Source organism: Artibeus jamaicensis, unplaced genomic scaffold (genome assembly GCF_021234435.1).
Source record: "Artibeus jamaicensis isolate MK-2021 breed Jamaican fruit bat unplaced genomic scaffold, CSHL_Jam_final contig_944, whole genome shotgun sequence".
NCBI lineage: Eukaryota > Metazoa > Chordata > Mammalia > Chiroptera > Phyllostomidae > Artibeus > Artibeus jamaicensis.
This window is the reverse complement of record NW_026522020.1, coordinates 5,460,532-5,485,186: the sequence shown is the minus strand read 5'-3', so window position 1 is coordinate 5,485,186 and position 24,655 is coordinate 5,460,532. Positions and strand designations below refer to the sequence as shown.

Genomic DNA, 24,655 nt, shown 5'->3' with positions numbered 1-24,655 from the left:
CTGGCAGCGAAGGCTCAGCGCCCATCCACGTGGGGGGCACCTGCAGGGCTACGGGCCGCTGGCCTGGGCCCTGGACGAGGGACTCCCGGGAGGGCACGTGCCCCCGGGAGGGGTCTGTGCGCCACTCGGAGTGACGCTTTGGGCCTGGGGGACGGCCTCAGCTTTCCCCTGGCTGCTGGCAACTCCTAGATCCTCTGGGCAGGAAGCTAGTGGGGGGCAAAGGGAAGGGGTAGACACGCTGCCTGCTGGGCCCCTGCCCTGCACTAAGGGCTGTTTGTGGGTCTTCTGGCTGCTGGGGGCCTCAGGCCCCCCCCAGCCCCTGGACCCATCACTGATGGGCGTCCGCCCTGCACCCTGGGGGCTGTAGGAGTGAGGCGGCCCCGGGGCCCACGGGCCCATCAGCACCTGAGGTCAGAGCCCTGTCCCAGGACAGAGGAAGGTGCAGACCATCGGCCCACAGGCCCCGTACTTGGTTTGGCTCATCTGGTGCAGGCCCATCTCCCGCCTGCCCTGGAAAAGCCTGGGGACCCTCCTCAGTGCGTGACCCCAGGCAGGGGCCGCTGTGAGGCCTGGCGGAGGGGTGACTGGCCAGGCCAGCAGGCTCCGCCTCAGGCCCTTCCTCTTCCTTGACCCTGGCTGACCTGCTCAAAGCCCCTTCATGGACCCGCAGCTCTGAGGGCGAACAGGAGGCCCTGCTCCCTCCTCAGACCTTGAGGCTTGGCGACCCCCAGCCTGGCTCCGGCCTGGGGCTGGCCACGCGCTTTGCCGCAGCCTCGCCTCCCCGCTCGCTCAAGGCCCCACGCTTTGCAGCCTCCCAGCTGAGAGCGGGCCTGCCGGCTTCTCTCTGTTCTGCCACCCCTCGCTCCTCCGCTGCCCCTGCCGCTGCCGCTGCCCCGCCCCCACCGCCCCAACGCCACACTAACCTGTGACCCTTTGTGTTTTGCAGGCAGTTTCTTGATTCGGACATGCCTAGGTATCATTTGTGCCCCCGGTTTCCTTCCAGCCTCCCCCGCCCCCGCCCCCGCCCCGAGACCCCATCTCTGCTCTCTGGATTTCTCTACACTGGGCATCTCTCCCTCCCACTTCCTCATCTCCTTCAGCTCATTTCCTTGGAACACCTTCTTGAGTTTTTTGTTGCTTCTTTGCCTCCCTGGCTGAGTCCCTCCGGCTCCACCCTTGATTTTGCTGCTTTGGTCGTTGGCTGTCCTCCCGTAGACACTGGCTGGCCCCGCTCCCCCACCCCAGCCTTGCCCGCCCTGTGCCACCCTGACCTCTCCTGGCCGGAGGGCAGCAGGTGCCTCGCATGCAGGCTGGCCGTCCAGGCCCCTGGAAAAGTGGCAGAGGGAAGAGGGGGGGAAGGAGGAGCAGGCAGGAGCCACCCTGCCCGCTGGGTGTGAGCCCCTCGCCTGCTGTGACCGCCTCACGCCTGTAGGCAGGAGGTGGGGGTGCAGCGGTCAGGCTCCAGACTCACTTGGGTGGTCCCAGGTCCAAACGCCCTGGAGATGCAGATTCCCGGGCTGGGGACCTCAACTCCCTGCTGAATCCAGTCAAGGCCCCTGCAGGCAGACAGCCTCAGTCACCAGCCCAGACTGTGTCCTGGAGACTCCAGTCTGTTCTGAGTGAAGGGTCAAGCCTGTCACCTTCTGAGTCCCTGTGGATGTGGCCAGAACTCCATGCGGTGGTCCCGGGGGGTCCCCTGTGGTCATCCATCTTCAGAGAGGACGTGGGCTGCAGGTCGGCCTCCAGTGCAAATGTTCGGGGGGAGACGGGTGCAACAGGACCACCTGAGGCTGTGTCCTGGTCAGGCCCGGCTGTGAAGGGCCTGGCCACGTGGTTACTGTGAAGGGTCCCTGCTGGCGCGTCCCCAAGGCTGTGTACACCCGTGCGCCTGTCCAGTGACAAAGGCTGCAGCAGGCCCCCGCGGGAACACCAGCCTGGTGAGGCAGAGCCCTGCAGCGGTGGTGGCTGCAGAGGAGGGTGCAGCCCTGCGGGGCCTGGAGCGGGGGCCCACCTCTCCCAGCAAGTGGGGAGGGCTTGCTGGGGGAGGCGGTCTGCTGGCCGGTGCAGGAGTAGGCCCGGAAGGCCAAGATGCTGCACCTGCCAGGCTGTCTCCCTGTCCTCAGGAGGTCAGGGCCCCCGGGGTCAGACTCGAGCCTCTGTCTCGGGCAGGAGTCACCGAGCTACATGGTTCTGGGGATGAGTGGATGGTGGGAGGGGTGGTGGTGGGGTCTCATTCCACACATCTGCTGTGGGGGCCAGGGGCCACTCCGACTGGGCTGAGGCCGCTGGGCTGTGACCTTGGCTGGCTGTGTGAGTGTGGGCCAGTGGCAGAACCTTCCAGAACCTTGTTCTCCTCACTGCTCATGGGGGGGATAGCATCAGCCCCTGCCCCAGGCAGTGGGATTGAACAGCGGGCGGGACGCAGAAAGGCTCTCAGCTCGGGGACAAGGGGACTTGCACGTGTGACTGCAGATCTGAGCCCTGGGGTTGTCGCGGTGGCCAGTTAGTTTTCATGAAAAATACTCCTTGTTGATTTAAGAGGCATTGCCTCTGAGCAAAAGCCTGTTTTTATGGGAACTGCTCCATTTTGCCTGAGGGGCCACACTAGGGTGCCAGGGGTCTCTCTTACACAGGGGCAGAGCCCCTGGGCAGGGTCCAGGAGGGGGCTGAGGAGGGGGCTTTGTCACACGGGGTTCAGGCCCCCCAACCGCGTTCCATCAGCTCACCCAGGGCCCACGCTGCTGCCCAGAGCAGAAGGGTCCACGGGACCCTTTCCCGTGCTGCAGTGTGAGGAAGAGCCTGGTGGCCCGTGGTGCACCCACCCCATCCCACCAGGTTCCGGGTCTGATTTAACCCAAATCGGAGCCCAGTCTGGTGCTGCTTCAGCCTCCCCAGGACGGACCTGGTCATGGGGTCTTGCTGAGGCCCCATTCCTGGTGGGTGGGGAGGGGGTCCTGCGGGTCTGGGACCGGAGCCCGGACTCCGAGTGTCTAACCAGCTCCCACGTGGCTGCGGGCGCTGCAGGCCCAGGGACCCGGCGTCTGGGCAGCACGTTCTCCTGACCGCTCCCTCTGGGGGGTGGGCTGAGTGCCGAGTGGGGCAGGGCGAGGGGTGCTGTGGGGAGGGCCCCCCCCAGGGTGGCCTGCTGCCCGGGGAGGCTGAGACGCCCGTGCCATTCATGGAGGTCCCGGCGTGGCCTCCTCAGCCTCCCGGAGGCACCCTCTCAGCTGCTCTGGGTCTTGTTCCGGCCTCGTGACTGGGGGGCGCCCGTCCGAGGCCCCGGAGCAGTGTCCGGCATCCCGCGTGGCTGTCGCTCCGCCACTCACCCTCCCTGCGCACACTCACCGCCATCTGCTCTCACTTGGGGTCTGCAGAGTCCTCAGGGGCACGGGCCCCAGGTCTGGCCCCTGTGTTCTGGGAAGCCGTGGCTGGCTGCAGGCCGAGGGCCGGTCTGCTGGAAGTGGCATGGGGCTGGGGGCTGTGCCAGGTTGGAGTCAGTGCTGCTTGGCACCAGAGGGATGGGCAGTAAAAGGCCCGGGAGGGCCCCCCTCACCTACCCCACTCCATCCTGCATGTGAGACCCACTAGTGTCAGGGTTTACGAGACAGTCACCAGTGTTCGATCAGGACAAAGCCGCATCTTAGCCCAACTGGGGGCCTCGGAGGGGCCTGCTGTGCACGTGGGCCTGCCTCTTGAGCCCCAGGCCCAGGGTCCAGCTGGGCACCTATCCTGGCCCCCCAGGCAGGCCTCCCCCAGCGCCCTGGGGGGACCAGAGACCGTGGTGGTGATGCTAACCTGCAGGGCGTCTCTGTGTCTGCTGACAGGCGGGGGCAGGGTGGGGGAGGCTGGGACGTGGCATCTGGAGCTGGGTGATGTGGGGACATCTGTGCCAGGCTGGGCTGCGTGGGGCCCTTGGCTCTGACCGCAGGCCTGGCCCCACAGAGCCCAGGTGTTGGGGGCCCCTGGGGCGGGCAGCATCCCTCCAGGCCTTGGTCTCAGCTCCAGGGGTGCCTGACTGGTCCCGCTGGGAACAGACGCAAGGCTCCCCCTGCAGACGCTGTGGGTGGGGCTCCGAGTGGCGAGTCCGCCGTGGCCAGACACTTGTGCCGGGCGGGGGATGGCGCAGTTCTGACACGTGGTCTCTTCTGTGTGTGTGCGTGTGTCCTGCCTGCCTCGCCTTTAGCGTCTCATTTGGAAGTGACACTAGGTACAGCTCACGTCTCCCTTCCACACCTGCTTCCGCTTTCCAAGTTCCTTTCTTCTTCGACACCTCCCAGTGCTCTCTGTCCGTCTGTTACCCTACTGTCCTCACGTCCCTTCTCCTGGACCTTTGTCCTCGATGATGTGTGTCTGACAGCGGCCCCACCCCATGTCACTGCTTCACCCGTGCCCCTGGGCTGTGCCACCGAGAGACAGGCAGCACGGCCCTGTCTCTGCACACCTGGGCCGGGCCGTGCGGGGCCCACGCCGCCACCTGCTGTTGTGTGCAGGTGCTCCTGGGCCGAGTCTCTGTGAGGATGCTGGGAAGGAAATCGGGCGAGGCAGGCGGCCTGCAGCTCGGCCGGCGGCCTGCAGCTCGGCCCCAGTGGGGACTGTGGCCCACTCCCCACTGACGATGTGCAGGCAAAGCTTAGGGGCTTGGCCGTCCATGGACAGAGCGGCCCCCACCTCCAGGGGTTGCTGACCCCGGCTCAGGCTCTGCTCGTTACCTTCCTGGTTGGCGATGGCGGCAGGAGAGACCCCGCCCGCTCCCCCTGAGGGCACAGCCTGGCCACGGTGGGCAACGGGCGGAGCCCTCTGCCATCAGACACCTGGCTTCCAGCCCCAGCGTCCTCCCCAGGGGCCCATCCCCCTGAAGGCCAGTCGGTGACAGAGGGGACGGGCCTTGGAGGGTTTTGCAAACCCCGCTGGGCTCTTTAGGGTTCAAGGAGAAACCGCGGTGCCTCCTCACTCAGACGAGGCTTCCTTCCTGTCCCCGTGCTCCCACTTTCCTCTCTCCTTCCTTCTCTCCACCCTCCTGCCCCTCAGCGTGAGGGCTGTGGGTTACCGCATGCCACCATCCGTCCACGGTGGAGGTGACAGCCGGGCTCACCCTGCCGGTGGCATTTCCGTCCCCTCCTCCCAGTCCTTCCTGGACACTGCCACCTGGGCCTCCAGGTCTGTGTCCCAGTGGTGCTCCCGGCGGGTTGCCCACACGTCTGTCCGTCTGTCCTTCTGCATGTCCCCATCCCACCTGAGAGTGGCTTGCGCGTCATTATCTCACCTCTGCTCTGCTCCCTCCCAGGACCTTCTACCAGTTTGAGGCTGCGTGGGACAGCTCCATGCACAACTCTCTCCTGCTGAACCGCGTCACCCCGTACCGAGAGAAGATCTACATGACCCTCTCTGCTTACATTGAGGCAAGACCGCTCAGCCTGGGCGCCACCAACACCCCCGCCCGAGGTGTTTGCCCAGGGCAGGGGGGAGAAGTGAGCCCTACACGGCCTTCCCAAGTCCTTGTCACGTCCTACACTCCGAAGGCAGTGCTCAGCCCACCCCCTCTGCCGACTTCACCACGTGGGGTCATCCTCAGCACTGCGAGGTGGCTGCAGCCCCACCAGACATTGCATCTGTGTTCCAGGCAGTGGGAAAACAGAAGCCTCCCCCCACCCCCAGGATCTTGAGGCACAGAAGCAGGCTGGGAGCATGGGTGTTTCCAGCAGGCGCAGTAGCTGGGGATCTAATCTGGAAGTTTGGGTTTGGTGGTGGGGTTGAGGGCAAGGCCTCCCCTCGGAGCATGGTTACTTGACCTGTGACGTGGGGCTCTGCCCAGACAAGTGCCTGGCGCCCTCAGCTCTGTCAGCGGCTACAGCCAAGTTTCAGGAAAACAAAGAACGTATGTGGGCACTTCTCACACACACCTCGTGCGGCGTGTCACCGATTTCGTGCTGAGGCAGCTGAGGCCTGCGTCCGGCACCCCTGGGGTCCCCACACAGAAACCGGGCCCTCACTGGCCCTGGGAGGCAGGGCTGCTGTCTCTGTCCCCAATGGGAGCAGAGACTTCCTGCTGCCTGGGTCTGGAGCCACGCCGGGCCGGGAAGGCCTGGGCTGCGGTGGGGGCCCGCGAGGGGGTCCCTGTACCTAAGCCCCCGCCCCGCCCCGGGCCCCACAGATGGAGAACTGTGCTCAGCCGGCCGTGATCACCAAGGACTTCTGCATGGTCTTCTACTCCCGAGACGCCAAGCTGCCCGCTTCGCGCTCCATCCGCAACCTGTTCGGCAGCGGGAGCCTGCGGGCCTCTGAGAGGTGGGCTGCGGGGTGGGCGGGTCACCAGGGCTGACCAGCTTGCTCAGGGGGCGCTGGGGCGCAGACTGGCCTGCGTGAGAGCCCAGCTTGGCCGCCCTGGCTGGGCCCCTGCTCCCGGCCCTTCTCACTCACCCTGATGGTGGGGATGTTGGGAAGCCGGACTGCCCCCCCAGCACCAGCGGACCTTCCTCCCTGGGGGCCCCGGGATCTGCCATCAGAGAGAGAGGCTGGGTAAATGTGGGGGCCAGGCCGGGTGGGGGCTCTGGGTGGAGGCTGCCAGTGCCCGAGGGCCAGACGCCACACGCCAGGACCAGCTGTGCCCCTCACACTCCCTCCTGCTCTGGGCTGTGGACTCAGTGTCTGGGCAACTCCGTGTGCAGGGGGAGGAAGGAGTGTGGGGCCAGGACTGAGTGGCCTTGGGCTGGCCTCGAGGAGGGTCCGTGAGGGGTGGCGGGCTGCCCTTGGAGGGAGCGGCCGTTCTGGAGGAGGGGGGGTCAGGGGCGGGACCGGTCCTTGTGGGGCTGCAGTGTGGGGACCTGACACCGAGCCGCCCCGCGAGGACTGGCTGGGCCTGGTGACGGTGCCCGCTGCTCCCACAGCAACCGAGTGACGGGCGTGTACGAGCTCAGCCTGTGCCACGTGGCAGACGCTGGCAGCCCAGGTAGGTGTCCACTCTGGTCTCTGCGGCAGCTGGAGGTGAGGGCGGGGGTGTGGCACTTTGAGGCGCATCACCTGGGGTCTTGGGGTCATTTCAGATGACCTCAGCTAAGCTGCCACTTGGGGCTCCCTTCCCTGTGAGGTCCCAGGATGTTCTAAGGGGCCGGGGACAGTGAGGGGAGAGGCCCAGCAAAGGGAGGGAAGGCAGGCAGGCCACAGCTGTGACTCCCGTGGGACGCTGTGCTGGATGACTTCCTGTGGGTGAGCCCAGCATGGCTCTGCAGGGCGGGGAGCACCGAGGGCAGGCGGTGGGGTCGGGGGCGTGGTCACGGGTAGGGGTGTGGCTGAATGGGCGCCCCTGTGCAGGGATGCAGCGGCGGCGCCGGCGGGTACTGGACACGTCCGTGGCCTATGTGCGGGGCGAGGAGAACCTGGCTGGCTGGAGGCCCCGCAGTGACAGCCTCATCCTGGACCACCAGTGGGAGCTGGAGAAGCTGAGCCTCCTGCAGGAGGTGAGTCCGTGCTGGGGCCCTGGGGTCCCAGGCCACGGTGGACAGAGCATGGGACACTCGTTACTATCACAGACCAGGCAGGCTCACCGTCAACCTGGCCACCGAGGGCTGTTGGCTTGCAGAGAGCAGCCAGAAAGACAAGGGGGTGGGCTGGGCCCCCCAGGAAGCTGGTCGCGGACTGCCCATGTCCACCTGCTCTTGGCCACCAAATGCTGGTTGCAAGGCCAGGATGGAGGGAGAGTGATATGTCGGCCTCGAGGTGCAGGTGGGGGCTGTGTCCTGGCGGCAGCCTGGCCTCAGGTCAGGCGGCTCCCCCAGGGTTTGCCCTGGGGCCCTGGGGCTCAGCGGGCCGTTGGCTGCCACACCCTCCCCGCCCCCTGCCCCACTGCCACCTGGCCCACCGCTCGAGCACAGCAGGTGAGGCCTCCTGGCTCCCGGGTGCAGGTGGAGAAGACCAGGCACTACCTGCTGCTGCGGGAGAAGCTAGAGACCACCCAGCGGCCCGTCCCCGAGACGCTGTCCCCGGCGTCCAGCGAGGACTCCGAGTCCCGCAGTTCGTCTGGCGCCTCCTCTCCGCTCTCGGCTGACGGCCGACCGTCACCCCTGGAGGCACCGGATGAGAGGCAGCGGGAGCTGGCGGCCAAGGTAGGCCCTGGTACCTGGCCTTGTCTGTGTCGGCTCCTGTCAGGGTTGACAGACAGAAGGAGGACCTAGCTATGGGGTCCCTTGCTTGCTGCCCCCACTGCACCCACACTGGAATTGGGGGTCTTTACCGCATCCTCCCAACAGTGGCATGCCCTCTCTTGAATACCTAAACTGACAGGGAGCTCATCACCCCCGTCCCAGCCCTTCTTGTGGTTGGGAGCCCCCAAGAAGGCTTCCCCAGCTCACCCCATTTTTTGGAGGCCTGGAGGTGCTGGCCACCTTGACCTGCAATGACAGGCCCCTCGGCCAGTCGCCATGTTGTTGGGGTCCCAGGAGGCCCCTGACGGGTGTTCACCATCCCCACAGTGCCTGCGCCTCCTTACACACACGTTCAACAGAGAATACACACACAGCCATGTCTGCATCAGCGCCAGTGAGAGCAAGGTGGGTGCCCTGACTCACAGCCCCTCGCCAGCTTCCCGCCGCCCTGGGGCTGAACGCCCTGGAGTCTGGGCTCAGCTGCGCCTTCCCCACCCCCACCCGGTGTGGTCCTCACTGCTCTTTGGGTCCCTACATCTGCGAGTCCCTGGCGGGGCTATGAGACCCTGGGGGAACAGGGAAGGGGGCGCCTGTGGTCAGGGTGGCAGCGTCCCAAACAGGAGCTGAAGTGCCAGCCAAGGGGCAGGAATCGGCCACTGCACGGGAGTCCCCACCCTGAGGACCCAGGGACTGTCCCCTCTCTGTGTCCCCCCCAAAAGACGCTCTCCCTTCCACAGCTCTCTGAGATGTCGGTCACCCTGTTGCGGGACCCATCCGTGTCCCCTCTGGGGGCAGCCACGCTCACCCCCTCCTCCACCTGCCCCTCCTTGGTCGAAGGGCCGTACGGAGCCGGAGCCGCCGACCTGAGGTGAGTGAGCCCAGGCTCCGGAGCAGCATGCGGTGCCCAGAGCCGCTGACAATGGCTGTGCCGCGGGGCTCAGGGGACTGGCGCCTCGGGATGGACCCCCAGGTCCTGTGGGCCTGCCCCGCACCCACCCGCAGACCCGTGGGAACATGGTGTCCCAACCTTTCTGGGCCTGTTTCTGCCAAGGCCTACACTTGGTCAGCCGTGAGTCAAAGCAGGAAGGGGTCAGAGCAGCCCAAAATGAGAAACCCCTTCAGGGTGGTGCTCGTAGAATAGCGAGGACCTGTGGGGAACAGAGCTTAGGGGAGCGCGGAGCGAGCTGGCCCTGTGAACAAGGACGCAGGCAGCTGGGAAGGGACCCATCGCCAACGCCGCAAATACCACCCTCCTCTGTCTGAGCGTCCGATTTTAAAATCCCCCCACGTTTCTGAATGTTCTTCTTACAACTTAAAAAATGGCATTGAGCCCTGTGGCGTCCACCCTGAGACAGGCCTCCTGGCCCCCCAGGTCCTGTCACGTGGGCCTCAGGGTGCCAGGGGCCAGCTGCTCCGTCTGCACGGATGGCCCCTGAGAGCGTCAGGTCAACTTCAGCTCAATTTTGGAGATGACAAGTCGCTGCAGCCACCTTTGCGAGGGTGACAGGGGAGGGGCAGAAGGCGCCACGGCAGAAGGGTGTTGAACCCCTTGCAGCTGGGACCCTCCCCACCGCGCCCAGCACAACCCTGGAATCAGGCGGCAGGTGCCGTGGGCAGGTGGCTGGAGGGCCCGCAGGGCGCTCTGCTGGGGAGCCCAGGGGTGGTCCCTGGCCCAGGGAAGGGGCTCCAGGCGGGAGTGTAGCAGCTTCAGTCACCCCTCTCCCAGGACCCCCCAGCCCAGCTCCCCGCCCGCCAGTCCGGAGCCGGAGCCCCTGCCAGAGGCAGATTCCAAGAAGCCCCCCTCGCCTGCCCTGGTCCCGGAAGCAGACAAGGAGCCCCGGCGCCTGCTGGTCCCCGACATCCAGGAGATCCGGGTCAGGTGCGCAGGCGCTGCCCCACATGGGCTCCCAAGGCGTCCACAGCCAGCCCGTCCCCTGACCTTGGCAGGACGGACAGAGCCGGGGCCCAGGCCCGTGATGCAGAGTGGGGCTCTGCAGAGACACTTGTAACACGTCTGCAGATGGCCAGTGCGGCCACTGTGCCTCTGTCCTCCGGCCCTGGCCGCTGTGAGACGCCCCGGGGGCGGGTCGTGGTCATGGGCAGGTTGGGGCAGCTTCGGGTTTTTTAAAGCTTCTCCATTTCACAGCTAAGGACTGGGGCTCAGGGACAGGTTGGGACTGTGGCCTCCCACCTCCTGGGTGGGGGTCCCGCCGGGCCTGCTGCCTCAGGCTCGGCTCTTCCTCTGGAAGAGGACATCAGGAGGCCCACGTCCTGACCTGTGCCGTGGAGGCACGGTCGGTCGGGAGGGGATGCCCACTGGTGCCAGGAGGGCTCGAGCGAGCAGATGTCCGTCCTGCAGCCCCATCGTCTCCAAGAAGGGCTACCTGCACTTCCTGGAGCCGCACACGGCCGGCTGGGCCAAGCGCTTCGTGGTGGTGCGGCGGCCCTACGCCTACATGTACAACAGCGACAAGGATGCCGTGGAGCGCTTCGTGCTCAACCTCTCCGCCGCCCAGGTGGAGTACAGCGAGGACCAGCAGGCCATGCTCAAGGTGCGGCGGCGGCGGTGGCAGGGGAGGGAGGGCGGGGCAGGGCGGGGGAGGGCGGGGCGGCCCCGGGGGCGGGGCGGCGCATGCTCACCACGCAGCGCCCCCCGCAGACGCCGCACACCTTCGCGGTCTGCACGGAGCACCGCGGCATCCTGCTGCAGGCGAGCAGCGACAAGGACATGCACGACTGGCTGTACGCGTTCAACCCCCTCCTGGCCGGGACCATACGGTACGCCGCCTCGGACCTGCGCGGGGTTCCCGCCTGCGCTGGGCCCAGGGAGGGCGCAGGCCTGGGGGCACCCCGAGGCTGTTGGTGCGCGCGGCTGGGTGCGACTGTTCCTGCAGGGACTGGGCAGCCCCCCACATCCCGTGATTTACAGGGATCGCAGTGACAGGAGGCAGAGGTCACGTCCCTCGGGAAATCCGGGAACCAGAGGGCCCAGGCCATAGAGCGGCGGGGGCGGCTGTGGCTTCTCCTCTGCCGACGCCCCCTGACCTCTGCCTCCTCCCCCAACCTTCTCACAGCTCCAAGCTCTCCAGAAGGAGGGCTGCCCAGATGAGGGTCTGAGCGGAAGACACCTCACCCTCCCGACACCCGGTGGGCCCAGCCTGGCCCTCGCCATCCGTCTGTCTTCGCCCCAGCCCTCCCCACCACTGGCCGACCAGGCCCCCCCCCCCCCCAGGGACGCGGAGCTGGCCGTTCGACCTGTCCCTACGGACCTATCCTGTCCTGCTCCAGCGGAAGCCCCGTTTGTTGTCATTTCTTCTCTGAGATGTGCCCTGGGGGGGAAGGGCTGGGAGATGCTGGGGGGGCTGGAGGGCCCAGTCAGGGGGCATCGCTGACATTCTAATATTTTTTTAAGCATAGACAGACTTATAATTAATATACAGTAGTTAGCGACAGGGAGACAGTCCTCTCAGAAATTAACTCTAAGACTGTGTTCTATTTATAAGTATTTATTTCTAACGACCTGTAGGATTCAGAGGAACCCTTCCCGCTTGTTCCCACACGCATCCCCCAAGCCTCTAAGGGACAGACAGGCTGGGCAGCCGCCTCGGAAGACCTCAGGGAGGCTGGCGCCTCCGGGGCAGGCCCTCGGCCTGGGGTTTGTGCCTGCGTCCAGGGCCCTGCTGCCGGATGGCCCTGCAGCCTGAAGAGGGCACCTCTGGTGCCCCCGCTGGTTGTACCTCTGGTGGGAGGTACAACCTGCATCTCACCTGCACGCAGCCAGCAGGACACAGGGGAGGCCAGTGGGGGCCGGGGCCCTGGGAGGCCCGGGAGAAGGGGCCACATCCCACGGCGGTGTCCTGTGTCCGGGCAGCGTTACAGGGAGTGTGGGGTGATGGCCCAGGCAGCGGGGGCTTGTGATGCAACCTCTCCAGCTGCTGTGAGAAGTGGGGAGAGCGCAAGGCTGCTCCCGGGGAGAAGGTCTGACTCCCCCTTTGCCCCCAGAGAAGAGGACTCCTGGGAGGGGCAGTCGGACACTGCGGGGCAGGTGAGGGTGCCTGGTACTGGGTGGGCCTTCCCTGCTGGTTGGAGGCTGTAGCCTTGATGGTTCCGGCCTTGGTACAATGCCCACTCGGTCTCCTTGGCAGACCCCATGCCTGTGGGTCTCCCAGGCCGGCAGAGGAATCAGCCCAGCGCAGAGTCAGACCGCATGTCCTGCCTAGGTGTTAAGCCCATCAGAGAAACCAGGGGGCCTGGAGGGTTTTCTGTGACCTGTTCCCACAACCAGAGGCACATTTGGCATCTTTCTAGCTCAAAAACAAAACAAAACAAAGCAACACCGTAAAACTGTCCCCACTGTGCCTGGCCCAGAGCCACGTCATCCGGCCCCAGGTGCATGCCCAGCCTTGCTGTCCATGGCATTTCTGGCGCCTTCCAGCCCCCTGCCCACCCAGCCTGGCACAGCTCACAGACGCCTGCCCCCCACCTGGCTGGGAGGGCCCCAGCTCAGCCTGGAGACCATGGCTCTGAGACCCTGCTCTGTCCCACACCGTCCTGTGTGGTGGCACTGACGTGACAGGGATGTCCTCCCAGTTCGGGCCTGGAGACTAGACTGTCCCCAGCATCTCTCCCCTGGGGATGTGACGTGTTGGCTCCTACCTGAGCCACAGGTCGGGGTTTTCCGTGGGAAGGTGGCTTGGCCCGTGGTGGCAGGCGTGTCTGCATCCACCAGCCGCGTGTGCCGCTGGGAGCTGACAGCACCTTTCCGAACCTGCGCTCCGGCGAAGCGCGGGGCGGCCCCCGAGGCGCCCTGCCACCCGCGGGCCCCGGGCCGTCTCCTCCTGGAGATGCCGTTGGTCCATCAGGGCCCGGACGGTGCCCGGTAAAACGCAGGCTCAGCTGCTGTCCTTGGAGGTCCCAGGCGAGGGTCACTTCCTGAGCTGGACGCAAGCATTTTCCAGAAACAGGCCTGGGCTGCCCTCCACAGATGCTCCAGGAGGTGGTGGCTGGGACGAGGACTCGTCCTGGCCTTTACGACAGTCCTGTGGCAGGGAAAAGAGGCTGGGGCGGCACGTTGTTCCGAGACGGTCAGGCTCCCGAGAGCCCGGCCCCGACCCCCTCAGGTCAGCCAGCCTGAGGACTGCCCCCCGCGCACAGGTGCCTGAGGCCAGCCAGCCCGCAGAGCACCCGATGTGTGGGCCGAGGGAAGGGGCCCCCTCAAGGGTTCCTGGGAACCACCCCAAGTTCAGGAGCCTCCACGACCATGGAGGCCCCGGGAGGGTTTTGTTTTGGCCTGGAGCCATCTCGGCCGTGCTGCAGAGCCGGGTATGGGCCGCCTGGTGTCCCCTCCTTGGCCTGCTGCCCTTGTAGGGCCTGGCTGGGGTCTGCACACCCAGGGCTGCTGGGCAGGAAACCCGTGCAGAGTCAGGAAGCCTGGTCTCCCCGCCTGAAACTCCCCACAGGTCACGTCAGCTGGGACAAGTCGTTCAACAAGCTGGGACTCAGTTTCCACGTCCGTTAAGTGAGGCTGGTCGGAAGCCCCCGAGGGTCCTGCCCTTGTGGGGTGCAGTGAACAAAGTCCGGCTGGGCTGAGGCTGCTGCTTCCCCTCAGTGGGGAAAGGGAGAGGGTCCAGAAAGCCCCCCTCTCGGGGTGGTGGTGTCTGAAGGCTGGGTGCTGCTCCTGCCGCAGCCTCGTTTTGTGTGAGGCACGGCCGTCCTCAGCTGCCGAGGGCTCTCTGTCCCGGGCGGGGGTGGGTAGCTCTGGGGAGAGGCCCCAGGGGGTGGAATGTGGGCTCCAGTGGCCCGTCCCGCTTCCAGGGGCTGCTGGGATGCTCGGAAGTGGCAAGGCCCCCACTCTGAAGAGTCACTCATAAGACGGCAGTGTTCCTTTCACCGCCACACACACGTGCTCGCACACACAGGCACACACCCCCTGTCCTTCGGCCCCCGGGGGTCGGGTGTGAGGAGGCGTGAGCGAGGCAGCCACGCTGCTGCTCCTAACAGCCGCCGTGGCTTCTTCCCGGGCCTGTCTGCCCTGTGGCTGCCTGTCCCCTGAGGTCCCCTGTGGCTTGCACCTGCGTGGTTGTGTGGCACACCCGCCCCTGCTCCGTGACCTCCATCCTGATGTAGCAGCCCCGCTCCCTGACGTCCTGAACCGAGTGTTAGGCTGTAGGCCCTGTGCTGTGTGTGTCCAGCTGAAAATAAACGCGATCCTTACAAAGCACCCGACTGTGGGCCTATTCTGTTTGTCCTCACCTGCAGTGTCTGTCGGTGGAGCTGAGAACGGTCACCGGCCGGGCAGTCGGCGCTGCCAGGGACAGCACCAGCCTCCCCTGGGGTGATGCGGTGGGGGGTGAGCCTTGGGGCGGGAGGAACAGAGGGTGTTGATGGTGAGAGCCCTGCCCACCTCCCTCCACACCTGGCTGCGGCCCACGTCTTTCAGCAGGTGAGTGGCTGAGCCGTCCGGTCCATCCCTCTGTGAGCCGCTGAGTGTGGATGCTTGTGGGCACTCCATGTCTGAAGGGGACCCTGGGCAGGCCCCCTCTTATGTGACGGCCTCAAAAGGACCGGGTGGTGTAGGAGAACACGCTAGTGGTCCCCAGGGACCGTGGTCTGGGTGTGACCTGGGGACTTTTTGGGTGACAGCACAGCTTTGTCCCCCAATGACGATGCTGGCGCCATGAATCCACACACATTCTAAATTCCCAGGGCTGTACATGGACCGGAAACTTAGGTCACTATCACTTCTGATAACGTCTAAAATTAATGTTTTCTTAAAAAAGCAAGTTAAGGAAAAAAGTGCAATGTTTTTAAAAAGTTTGGAACATCTATAGGAAAAAAAATAAACCTGAGGTTGTATTCAAGATGAACTCAAAAGTAGCTTTGGGGTATAAATGTGATTCAAAGGCCATAAAACTTCTGGGAGAAAGACTCTGTGGCCCTGGAGGTAAGAAAGATTTCACAGGAAACAAAACCCCAGTCCATGAAAGAAACGAGACACGGCAGAGGCCGTGGGCAGAACGACCTGACACCCGGCAGGCGCTGCGGAGGGACAGGAAGGCCACTGAGGGCACGCAACTGAAGGAGGACCCGCGTCCAGCGTAGATGGGAGTCCTCACGACTCGGGAACCAGACAGAGGGCCACCCAATTTCCAACATAAAATCCGGAGGGGGCGACGGGGGCTGGGGAGAGGAAAAGAGACGTGAGAGCGCCCCCGATGGATTCCGATCTCCCTAAAGACATAAAAGCGTTCGGTGACCCCCCAGGGCCCGTGAAGAATCCGGCAGTCCTGAGTCCCATCCTAACCCGGAGAAAAGGCTGAATAAACAAAAGTCACTGAGTTTTCTGGCACCCAACAGAAAATCAAGGGTGCAGGGCAGGCTGCACCCCCAACCTGGAGTGACAAGCGTGGACTCACGGCTGAGACCTGCTTCCCCGGAGCAGACGTAGCTAGAGCTGTGGCTGGCCGTGGGGGCAGACGCAGGCCAGCTGGCCGCCGGAAATTCCAGGACCCTCACCCAGTCATGGGTTTTACCACCAGGAGCCCCAATGAGTTCTCACACTGGGGTGCAAAGACCAATTTCGGGGGAAGAAGAGAAATGGCCATGGCCTGCTCCTGGAGCTCCCTCCCCAGCAAAGCCTTCTGGGGCAGGGGCCAGTCAGAAATCCAGGGAACTCCCTCGACTTGGCAAAGAGACCTGCAGAAGTCCTACCCTGATGACACACTCAGTGACCGGACCCTGGAGGGCCCCCCTCAGGGGGACAAGGCCAGGGTGTCCCCTCAGCAGTCCCAGGCAACTCTGTGCTGGAAATGCAAAGGGCAGCAGGACATGAAAAGGAAATGGGTTGGGGAGGAAGCAGGAAAGCTCTTTGCGATGCCCAGATTGCCTGTGAAGCCCTGGCCGGGTGGCTCAGTTGGTTGGAGCACCATCCCATACGCCAAAAGGTTGTGGGTTCAATCCCCAGTCAGGGCGCGTGCCTGGGACGTGGGTTTCATGGCCAGTCCAGGAGCATGCTGGAGGCAGCCGATTGATATTTCTCTCTCTCACTGGCTTACTTTCTTTTCCTCTCTCTAAAATCAATAAACATATTCTCAGGTGGGAATTTAAAATGATTGTCTATGAAGACAATCCCAAAGAACTGACAAAAACAAAGACCAAAAAACCCTGGAACTAACAGGGTTTGCAGCGAGGTCCCAGGACACAAAGCTAGTACACAGAAGTCAGTGCTTTCCTATACCTCAGCAATAAGCTGTTAAAAACACCATTTTGGATAGCATCAAAAAAGATGGACATGAATAATCAAACAATACACACAGGATCTGCATGCCAAAAGTTACAAAACATGGAAAAAATGAACCAAAGATGATCTAAACAAATGGAGAGGCCTGTGCTCATGGATTGGAAAACTCAATACTGGGAAGATGTGAGCTCTTCCCATTGGACCCATAAGTTCAGTGCAGTTCCCTCAAAATCCAGCAAACTAACCAGATGTGGACGCACTGAGTCTGAAGTTTACAGGGAAAGGCAAAGGCCCCAGAACAGCCCACGCAACACTGATGGAAAACCGAGTCAGACTCACGTTACCCAACGTCAGGTCTTACTGGAAGCTTTCGCAACTCAAGCCAGGGTGGGTGGTCTTGGCAAAAGAAGTGGCAAAGGGGGACTTCCGGCCAAGACACCCTGTGCCTCCTCACACAACCAAAAGAAGGACAACAACAATTTAAAGACAAAAAACAACCACAACTGACAAAAAAATTGAACTGTATGGAAGTCCGACAACCAAGGAATTAAAGAAACACCCAGGCACAGGTAGGAAGAGCGGAGACCAGTGCGTGGAGAGGACTCGCAGCAAGGCAGTGGCTGGAGAACCAGAGCAGGCAAAGCTGCAGCTGGCTGGCCAGGCTACGGTGGTGGCTGATGGAGTGGGCAGTCCCACATTCGTGCACAGATAAAGCAGGAGGAGCAATCGGGGAGCGAGACAGACCGAGTAACCCAGAGCTCCAGCGCAGGGAAGTGAAGCCTCAAACCATCGATTGAAAACACCTGTGGGGTTGAGGCGACAGCAGGAGAGACTCCCAGCCTCACAGGGGAGTCTGTCGGAGAGACCCACAGGGTCCTAGAATGTACACCAACCCACCCACTGGGAACCAGCACCAGAAGGACCCAATTTGCTTGTGGGAAGCGGGGGAAGTAACTGAAATCTGGCAGAGAGTGGAGCAAGTGCCATTGTCTCAGACCCCTCCCCCACGTACGGTGTCACAACCCAGTGACGTGGGTTACCCCTCCTGGGTGAGCACCTAAGGCTCCACCCCTCGCTACATAACAAGTGCATGAAGACAAAGAAAAATGGCCCAAATGAAAGAACAGATCAAAGCTCTAGAAAAAAATACAACTAAGTGACAAAGAGATAGCCAACCTATCACATGCATAGTTCAAAACATTGGTAATCAAGATGCTCACAGAATTGGTTAAATTTGGTTGCAAATTAGGTGAAAAAATGAAGGCTATGCTAAGTGAAATAAAGGAAAATGTATAGGGAACCAATAGTGATGGGAAGGAAACTGGGACTCAGATCAATGGAGTGGACCACAAGGAAGAAAGAAACATCCCACCAAAAAAAAAAAAAATGAAGAAAAAAGAATTCGAAAAAGTGAGGAGAGGCTTACGAACCTCCAGGACACTTTTCAATGTTCCACCATCCAAATTATAGGGGTACCAGAAGGAGAAGAGGAAGAGCAACAAGTGGAAAAGTTATTTGAACAAATAATAAAGGAGAACTTCCCCATTCTGGCAGAAGAAATAGACTTCCAGGGAAATCCAGGAAACTCAGAGAGTCCCAAAGAAGTTGGACCCAAGAAGGAACACACCAAGGCACATCATCATTACACTACCCAATATTAAAAATAAGGAGAGAATCCTAGAAGCAGCAAGAGAAAAGGAGACAGTCACCTACAAAGGAGTTCCCATTACACTGTCAGCTGATTTCCTAAAAGAAACCTTGCAGGCAAGAAGGGGCTGGAAAGAAGTTTTCCAAGTCATGAAATGCAAGGACCTACATCCAAGATCGCTCTATCCGGAAAAGCTTTCATTTAGAATGGAAGGACAGATAAAGTGCTTCTGAGATAAGGTCAAGTTAAAGGAGTTCATCATCGCCAAGCCCAAGTTCATATAATAAACATGAAATGTTAAAGAGGTTTATCTAAGAAAAAGAAGATAAAAATATAAATGGTAAAATGACAGCAAACTCACAACAATTAACAACCACACCTAAAACAAAAACAAACAACTAGAACAGGAACAGAACCACAGAAATAGAGACCACATGGAGGGTTATCAGCAGGGGAGGTGGAGGGGGAGGGAGGGGGGAAAAGGTACAGATAATAAGAAGCATAGATGGTAGGTAGAAAATAGACGGGGGAGGGGTTAAGAACAGTATAGGAAATGTAGAAGCCAAAGAACTTATATGTACGACCCATGGACATGAACTAAAGGAGGGGAGTGTGGGTGGGAGGGGTGTGCAGGGCAGAAGGGAGTGAAGGGGGGAAAGTGGGACAACTGTCATAGCATAGTCATTAAAATATATGTAAAATAAAAGAATAGGCAGGGGGTCAGTGGGGCAGAACTGGGAGCCCAGCAACAGTCCCACACGCGTAGTCGCGGTCTTGACCGAGGAGAAAGCCGGTGCAGCAGAACGCGGCCGTCTCTGCGACCCGAGGTGCTGGAGCCATGGGGAGCCCGCGTGTCGAAAAGAAAAGAAAAAAAAATGAATCTAGTTTCAGATCGTACACTTTTCACGAAAGTTGAGAAGCTAAGTCAAAATGGATCTTAGACCTAAATGTAAAGCACAAAACTATAAAACTCCTGGACATACTTTTCAAAAGACGTTCAGAAAATGACCAGGCACTGGGAGAAGATACTCGCAAAACCACCACAGGACAAAGCACTTGTGTCTGGAATGTGTCGGAGTAAAAGAAGAATCAGTGAAGCTCAGTAACGAAAAGATACACACTTAATTAAAAAATGAGCAGTATTTGAATGACCAAAAAGCTTATGAGATGGGCTCAACATCAGCCGTCCGCAGGGAAATGCAACCTAAACCATGAACAGGGGAATGAACACGCGTGTGCACCTTCACACACCCAACTCTCATCACAGGACACACACAGGACGCACGCCGGCCCCCAGGGCAGAGTCGGGGCCGTGCCACTGACCGACGCGTCCACCCGCCCTGTGACCCAGGCATGTCCTGTGTCTGCGAAGATTTACCCAAAAGTGCTCAGGGCGGCTTTCCTCGTGTCAGGAAAAACCAGAAAGACCCTCACCCTCCACCATCAGCAACACGGACAAGCAACATGGACACACGGCTGTGGTCTTCCTCAGGTGGAGTGTCGCCCGGCAGCAAACAGGAACAGGAGCGGGGCGCCCGTCACAGACGTCCCGTGACGTCCCCGTCCACCGGAAACGCGAGCCTGGTAACGGGAGTCAGGAGCGCGGGCGAGCGTCAACAGGAAGGAGCGCCAGGGGCCTCCGGGGCGAGGAACGGTCCTGTCTTGGTACTGGCGTGGGTTCCCGGGTGTACGCGTTTGCCGCAAGGCGTGGAAAAGACCTCTGATGACTGACCTGCTTCGCTTTAAGTTTTACATAAAAATCAAAGAGTCTGCAAATAAAGAACAAATTGACCTGGATGCTCCGAGTGGATAACAACTCCGGCCCCGAGGCTCGCGAGCGGGGCCGCGGCGGTTCGTGGCCTGCTGGCACCGGCTGCGGGTTCTGCAGTGAGTGTGGTGGACTCGGGGGCTCCTGTTGGCGTTAACCTCGCCCCTCTGGCGAAGTGCCGGCCCTCAAAGCTGTCTGCTGCCACCACCTGGGAAAGAGCTGGCCCACGTCCTCCCCGCCGTGGCCCCTCTCCGGTCTCCGTCTTCCTTCTGTGCAAGGGGGTCGAGTTAAAAGAGTAAAAACAAATGGGACAGAGTGAGAGGGAGGGGCGGGCAAGCCCCGGTGCCGCAACGAGCGCAGGCCGCACTGGGTGGACCCCGCACCTGGGCCGCATGCCACAGCACCCAGGGAGGCCAGCCCAGAGCAGGGGTTGAGGGTCAGCAGGGCGGCCGGGGTGCGGCTGGAACAAGGCCGGGACTGAGATGCCCCCAGGGGACGTCCGGCTCAGCACCTTCTCCACAAGCCTCCGCTCAGCTGGACGCTCAGGAGGGAGACTCACACCAGCGCTGCAGGCCTTGTCCCCACCTCCCCGGCCCCTCTGGACCGGAGGGCCATGGCCCAGCAGCGTTCTCCGGAAAGGGGCCCATTCCGCGCTTGGGTGGGGCGTGTGGTGGCGTTCACAGGTGGCCCCCGCTCGCCGAGGGCCCGGCCTCTCCTCTGAGAGCCTCGTGTTCTGGGGTCAGAGTGAAGCTCCGAGCTCCCTGCTGGCTGCTTCGCTTTCATAGAAAAGCACTTACGTTTGTCTGAGCTGCCGCGCAGACCAGCCGCCCTGTGTGGCCAGGTGGGCCTTTCTGCCCTTTCAGATTTGGGGGTGCTCAGAGCAGCCCTGCTGGGGCCCCCTGGTTTCCTTGTGGGGGAGGCCTGGCCCCCAGATGGCTGCCTTCATGGAGGGCACTGGTGGCACGTGGCCCCAGTGCAGGCAGTGCCGGGGACCCTCGCCCAGGTGGGGATCCGGCCCAGGAGCCGGGAGCTGCCAGGCCGTGGAGCCAGGAGCCTGGGTGTGAGTCACAGTGCTTGATGGAGGCTTTGAAGAGCTGTGTGTGGCCCGTCTGGGCCTTGGGCAGGTGGGGCGGGGCGAACGTCCTGGCGAGCCGCTGGCCCCAGGGGAGAAGCTGTGGGCGTTCCCGGCTCTGCTCCTGCGCCGGCCGCAGGTGGGTTGGAGGTGAGGGTGCAGCTGTGGTGTTCCCAGGGCTCCAGCCCAGGCGGACATGTCCACGGCTTCCTCACCCTCGTGCCTGGGGTGGGCCAGGCCTTGACACGTCAGCTCAGGTCCCCCGCTCAGTCTGGCTCCTAGCAGAGCCCCTGGGCCGATGGCTGGTCTGAACGTGTCCCTGTCATTCTTCTTGGCCACCGTCGCCCTCTGCCAGGCGGCCAGGAGGGCGTCCAAGGCCCTGCTACCCACAGGCATCTACACCGGCTTCGCCCGGGAGGTGGCCGGCGCCGCCCAGCTGGGGGCTTGCTGCCTGGAGATGCGAGTGCTGGCGGAGCTGGGCCCCTGGGCCGGGGGCTTCGGGCCCGACCTGCTGCTGACCCTGCTGTTTCTGCTCTTCCTGGTGCACGGGGCCACCTTCGACGGCGCGTCGGCCAACCCCGCGGTGGCCCTGCAGGAGCTGCTCCTGGCCGAGGCCGCGCTGCCGGGCACCCTGCTGAAGCTGGCGGCCCAGGCGCTGGGTGTGCGGGCGGCCTGCTCCGTGACCCGGCTGTACTGGGCCTGGGAGCTCAGCGACCTGCACGTCCTGCAGAACCTCATGGACGCCCACTGCAGCTCCGCCCTGCGCACGACCGTGCCCCTCGGCGCGCTGGCGGAGGGCGCCTGCGCCTTCTTCTTCCACCTGGGCCTCCTCCGCCTCCGGAGCAGCCGGCCCCTCTACAGGGTGCCGGCCGTGGCCCTGCTGGTCACCGTCATGGCCTACACAGGTGAGACCCGGGGTCCCCACCAGGTGCCCTCGCACCTCTGCCCCGGGGCCGCTGGCCGAGGGGGCGGCCACCTCCTGGGATGCTGGGGTGGGGTGATGGCCAGCTGGGGTGGACACAGCCGGAGGGTGGCACCAAGGCCCCCTCAGGACCCTCCTTGCTGGCTGGGCCTCTCCACAATCCCACATCTTCACGTCCACCCCAGAAGGTCTACGCCCGGGCTTGGGGGGCGGGGGGCAGTGCCGCTTCTCCAGGACCCGGCCCAGGCTCAGTCACCCCTTTGGAGGCCACCAGGGGCTGACGTTTCTTCCTCACCCGTCTTCCCCTACCCTCTTGGCACCAATGCTTACCCCACCCTGAGGTGGCAGCAGACTCCCGACCCCTCTTTGGGGTCACGCACCCCTCCCAGGTGAGCTTCCTGACCACATCCTCCTGGGGTCCCTCAGGCCCAGTGGGAGCTGCCCTGGGCCTTCGGCCGCGGCCTCAGCCAGCGCCCTGTTCTGCGTTCGGTTCTCAGAAAAGGTCTCCTGTCCTGGGGTCCCCTACGAGGGCTGCCCCCACATGACAGGGGCACCATTCCCACCTTCAAGGAGAAGCAGAGAGCCAGTGACTAGGGGCCTCACATGCCGGCTGCCCTGGGTGGGGTCAGAGCCGGGTTGGGCCCCGCCATCGGTCTGTCCGGGATTTGCTCCCTAGGAGGGTGCCTGCTGGCTCCCACAGGCCCTGGGGGTGGGGTCAGGCAGGATGGCAGGACCTTCCAGGAAGATGGCCAGGGCGCCTCCTGTGTGGGCGTGAGGGGCACCCATGACCGTGGACTGCAGATCGGTCAGCCTGCGGTCAGTCGGGCTCCGGGCAGGGGAGACAGGGCAGGAAGGGGCCGAGGCCGAGCACCCCCATCTCCACGTGGGGCGTCCGGTGAGGGCAGAGCCTCCCCCGAGGGCTCACCGCCCACGTCGCCGACCCCCACTCAGGGCAGGCACGCACTGTGCGCTGCCACAAGGGCTGTGCACAGGAGGGACCCGAGGCTCAGCTGAGCTGTGGGGGGTGGGGGGACAGTGCTTTGCAACCAGAGGGCCTGCATTCCTGCCCCGGGGTGACCCGCCTGGTGCCTCCCTCAGAGCCAGCGCCCCACCTAAGCCCGGCCTGCGCCCACCACCTCCGGGCTCAGCTACCTGCCCTCCCCGAGGCCCAGACCGGCTGGGGAGGGCCCTGCTCACTGGGGAGGGAGGTCTGCAGGTCTGGGGCCCAGGCGTGCCGGCCCGGCCCTGGCTGCGGGTCCGGACCTCCCCTCGCCCTCCAGTGCAGTGCGACCCTGGTGTGGCCCGGCCCGTCTCTGTGGTTCTGCCTGCCTGTGACTGTCCGTCTGTCTGTCCCTCAAAGGCCACCGCCCTGGAGGCGGGAGGTGTTGGAAAAGGGGTGGGGGAGTTGAGTTCCCCCAGTGACAGGGGTCAGAACGGACGCTGGATGTCCCTGGAGAGACTCGCTGAGCTGCTCCCTAATCTCAAAGCCAAGGGACCCCCCTGCCCTGGCCCCTCGCCCCCGCAGGGGGTAGAGGAGGGGCTGAGCCAAGGGCAGGGCCTCACCAGGCTGGTCTGTGCTTCCCCCACAGCGGGGCCCCTCACGTCTGCCTTCTGCAACCCCACCCTGGCTGCCTCCGTCACCTTCCACTGCGAGGGACACACCTTGCTGGAGTACGCCCAGGTGTACTGGCTGGGCCCTCTGACAGGTAAGGGCCCACAGGGCCCACTGTGGTCCTGTAGGAGCTCATGGTCGGGGGGCAGAGACAGACAACATCCCTGCAGCTGAGCCCTTGGGGTCCAGCTGGTGGGTGGGGTCCATTCAGGGACTGCTTCCTGTCGGAGGGGTCCTGAGGGGCGGGGTGGGGGCTGGACAGTGTTCCTAGGCCGCCGCCACTCACCGGGCCTGAGGGCTCCGCCCTGCGATCCAGACACCGAGGCTGCTCCTCAGTCTGGCTGGCGACCCCTCCCTTTCCACCCTGGGGGAGGGGCCGCCTGAGTTTGGACTTCGTCACAGACTGGGCCCCTGGAGGGGACGGGACGATGCCAGCTGTAGGGCTCCCCATGTCCCCTGCGGGGATCCTCACAGCCAGCCAGCCTCCGCCTCCGGGAGGAGGCCTGGGGAGAAAGTGGCCGGACAGGCTCCACCGGTGCCTCTGGACTCTGACGCAAAGCATGCTGGGCCCAGGTCCCCAGACTGTGGTCCGCAGGATCACAGGGACTCCCGGCGGCTCATCCCCATCTCCCGGGTAGACACCCTGGAGGAAGGGCGTGGCTGGGAAGAGCAGGGTCCAGGAGAGGATCCCCCCCAGGTGTGCGGCTCCCCCATCCCGGGAGGGCCCGCCGTGTGTGCGCCCGGGTGGCCTTCAGTCGCGCATGAGCCCCAGGGCCCGGCGGTCTGACGCTCAGTCTCCTGCAGGGATGGTGCTGGCTGTCCTGCTGTACCACGGCCACCTTCCCCGCCTTTTCCAGAGGAACCTGTTGTATGGTCAGAAGAACAAGTATCGGGTCCCCAAAGGGAAGCCTGCCATGGGACCTGAAGACACCCGGACGCCCGCTCAGGCAGGCAGAGGCCGGGAGCCTGGGCGGCGGGGGCCTGCGAGACCGCCGCTGGGCTCCGGCTGAGTGGACGGGCTCCGAGTGAGCTCCGCAGAGGGCCAGGCCGCTGGCTGGACCCGGGGCCTCCCTGGGTAGAGGGGCACCACCACCCCCACCTCCTCCCCCCAAAACTGCTCCTCAATAAACCGTCCTCAGACCTGCCCGACAGGGAAGCACAGGGCGGAGACTGGTCTGTGTCACCTCCGTCTTCCCACTCGGTCTGCCCGGCCTCTTCTCAGAGTCAGAGCGGGGCCGGGGGAGGACCTGAGGGGG

General features: G+C 63.3%; 2 protein-coding genes across 15 annotated transcripts in view; both read left to right on the top strand.

Moving 5' to 3' along the window:
• The window catches only part of KIF1A (kinesin family member 1A), a 62,981-nt gene extending 48,630 nt beyond the window's left edge, over window positions 1-14,351 (top strand). For 6 of the 14 annotated variants that reach the window (XM_053655269.1, XM_053655259.1, XM_053655264.1 and 3 more), the window contains 12 exons: window positions 947-973; window positions 5,285-5,399; window positions 6,152-6,285; window positions 6,885-6,946; window positions 7,309-7,454; window positions 7,899-8,099; window positions 8,466-8,543; window positions 8,876-9,006; window positions 9,865-10,017; window positions 10,498-10,690; window positions 10,798-10,916; window positions 11,213-14,351. In XM_053655269.1, coding sequence (XP_053511244.1) covers window positions 947-973; window positions 5,285-5,399; window positions 6,152-6,285; window positions 6,885-6,946; window positions 7,309-7,454; window positions 7,899-8,099; window positions 8,466-8,543; window positions 8,876-9,006; window positions 9,865-10,017; window positions 10,498-10,690; window positions 10,798-10,916; window positions 11,213-11,255 — 1,402 coding nt within the window. In that variant the 3' untranslated portion in view covers window positions 11,256-14,351. Of the gene's footprint in view, window positions 1-946; window positions 974-4,183; window positions 4,208-5,284; window positions 5,400-6,151; window positions 6,286-6,884; window positions 6,947-7,308; window positions 7,455-7,898; window positions 8,100-8,465; window positions 8,544-8,875; window positions 9,007-9,864; window positions 10,018-10,497; window positions 10,691-10,797; window positions 10,917-11,212 lie in introns of all 14 variants that reach the window. The other 8 variants (XM_053655271.1, XM_053655260.1, XM_053655265.1 and 5 more) reach the window with 2 other exon arrangements.
• A 6,766-nt stretch (window positions 14,352-21,117) lies between these two features.
• Window positions 21,118-24,538, top strand: LOC119060936 (aquaporin-12-like). Its single transcript, XM_037161281.2, has 3 exons — window positions 21,118-21,770; window positions 23,377-23,493; window positions 24,204-24,538. Exons 1-3 carry the CDS (start codon window positions 21,164-21,166, stop codon window positions 24,407-24,409), a joined length of 930 nt encoding a protein of 309 aa, XP_037017176.2. The 5' UTR covers window positions 21,118-21,163; the 3' UTR covers window positions 24,410-24,538.
• Window positions 24,539-24,655: the final 117 nt, after the last annotated feature.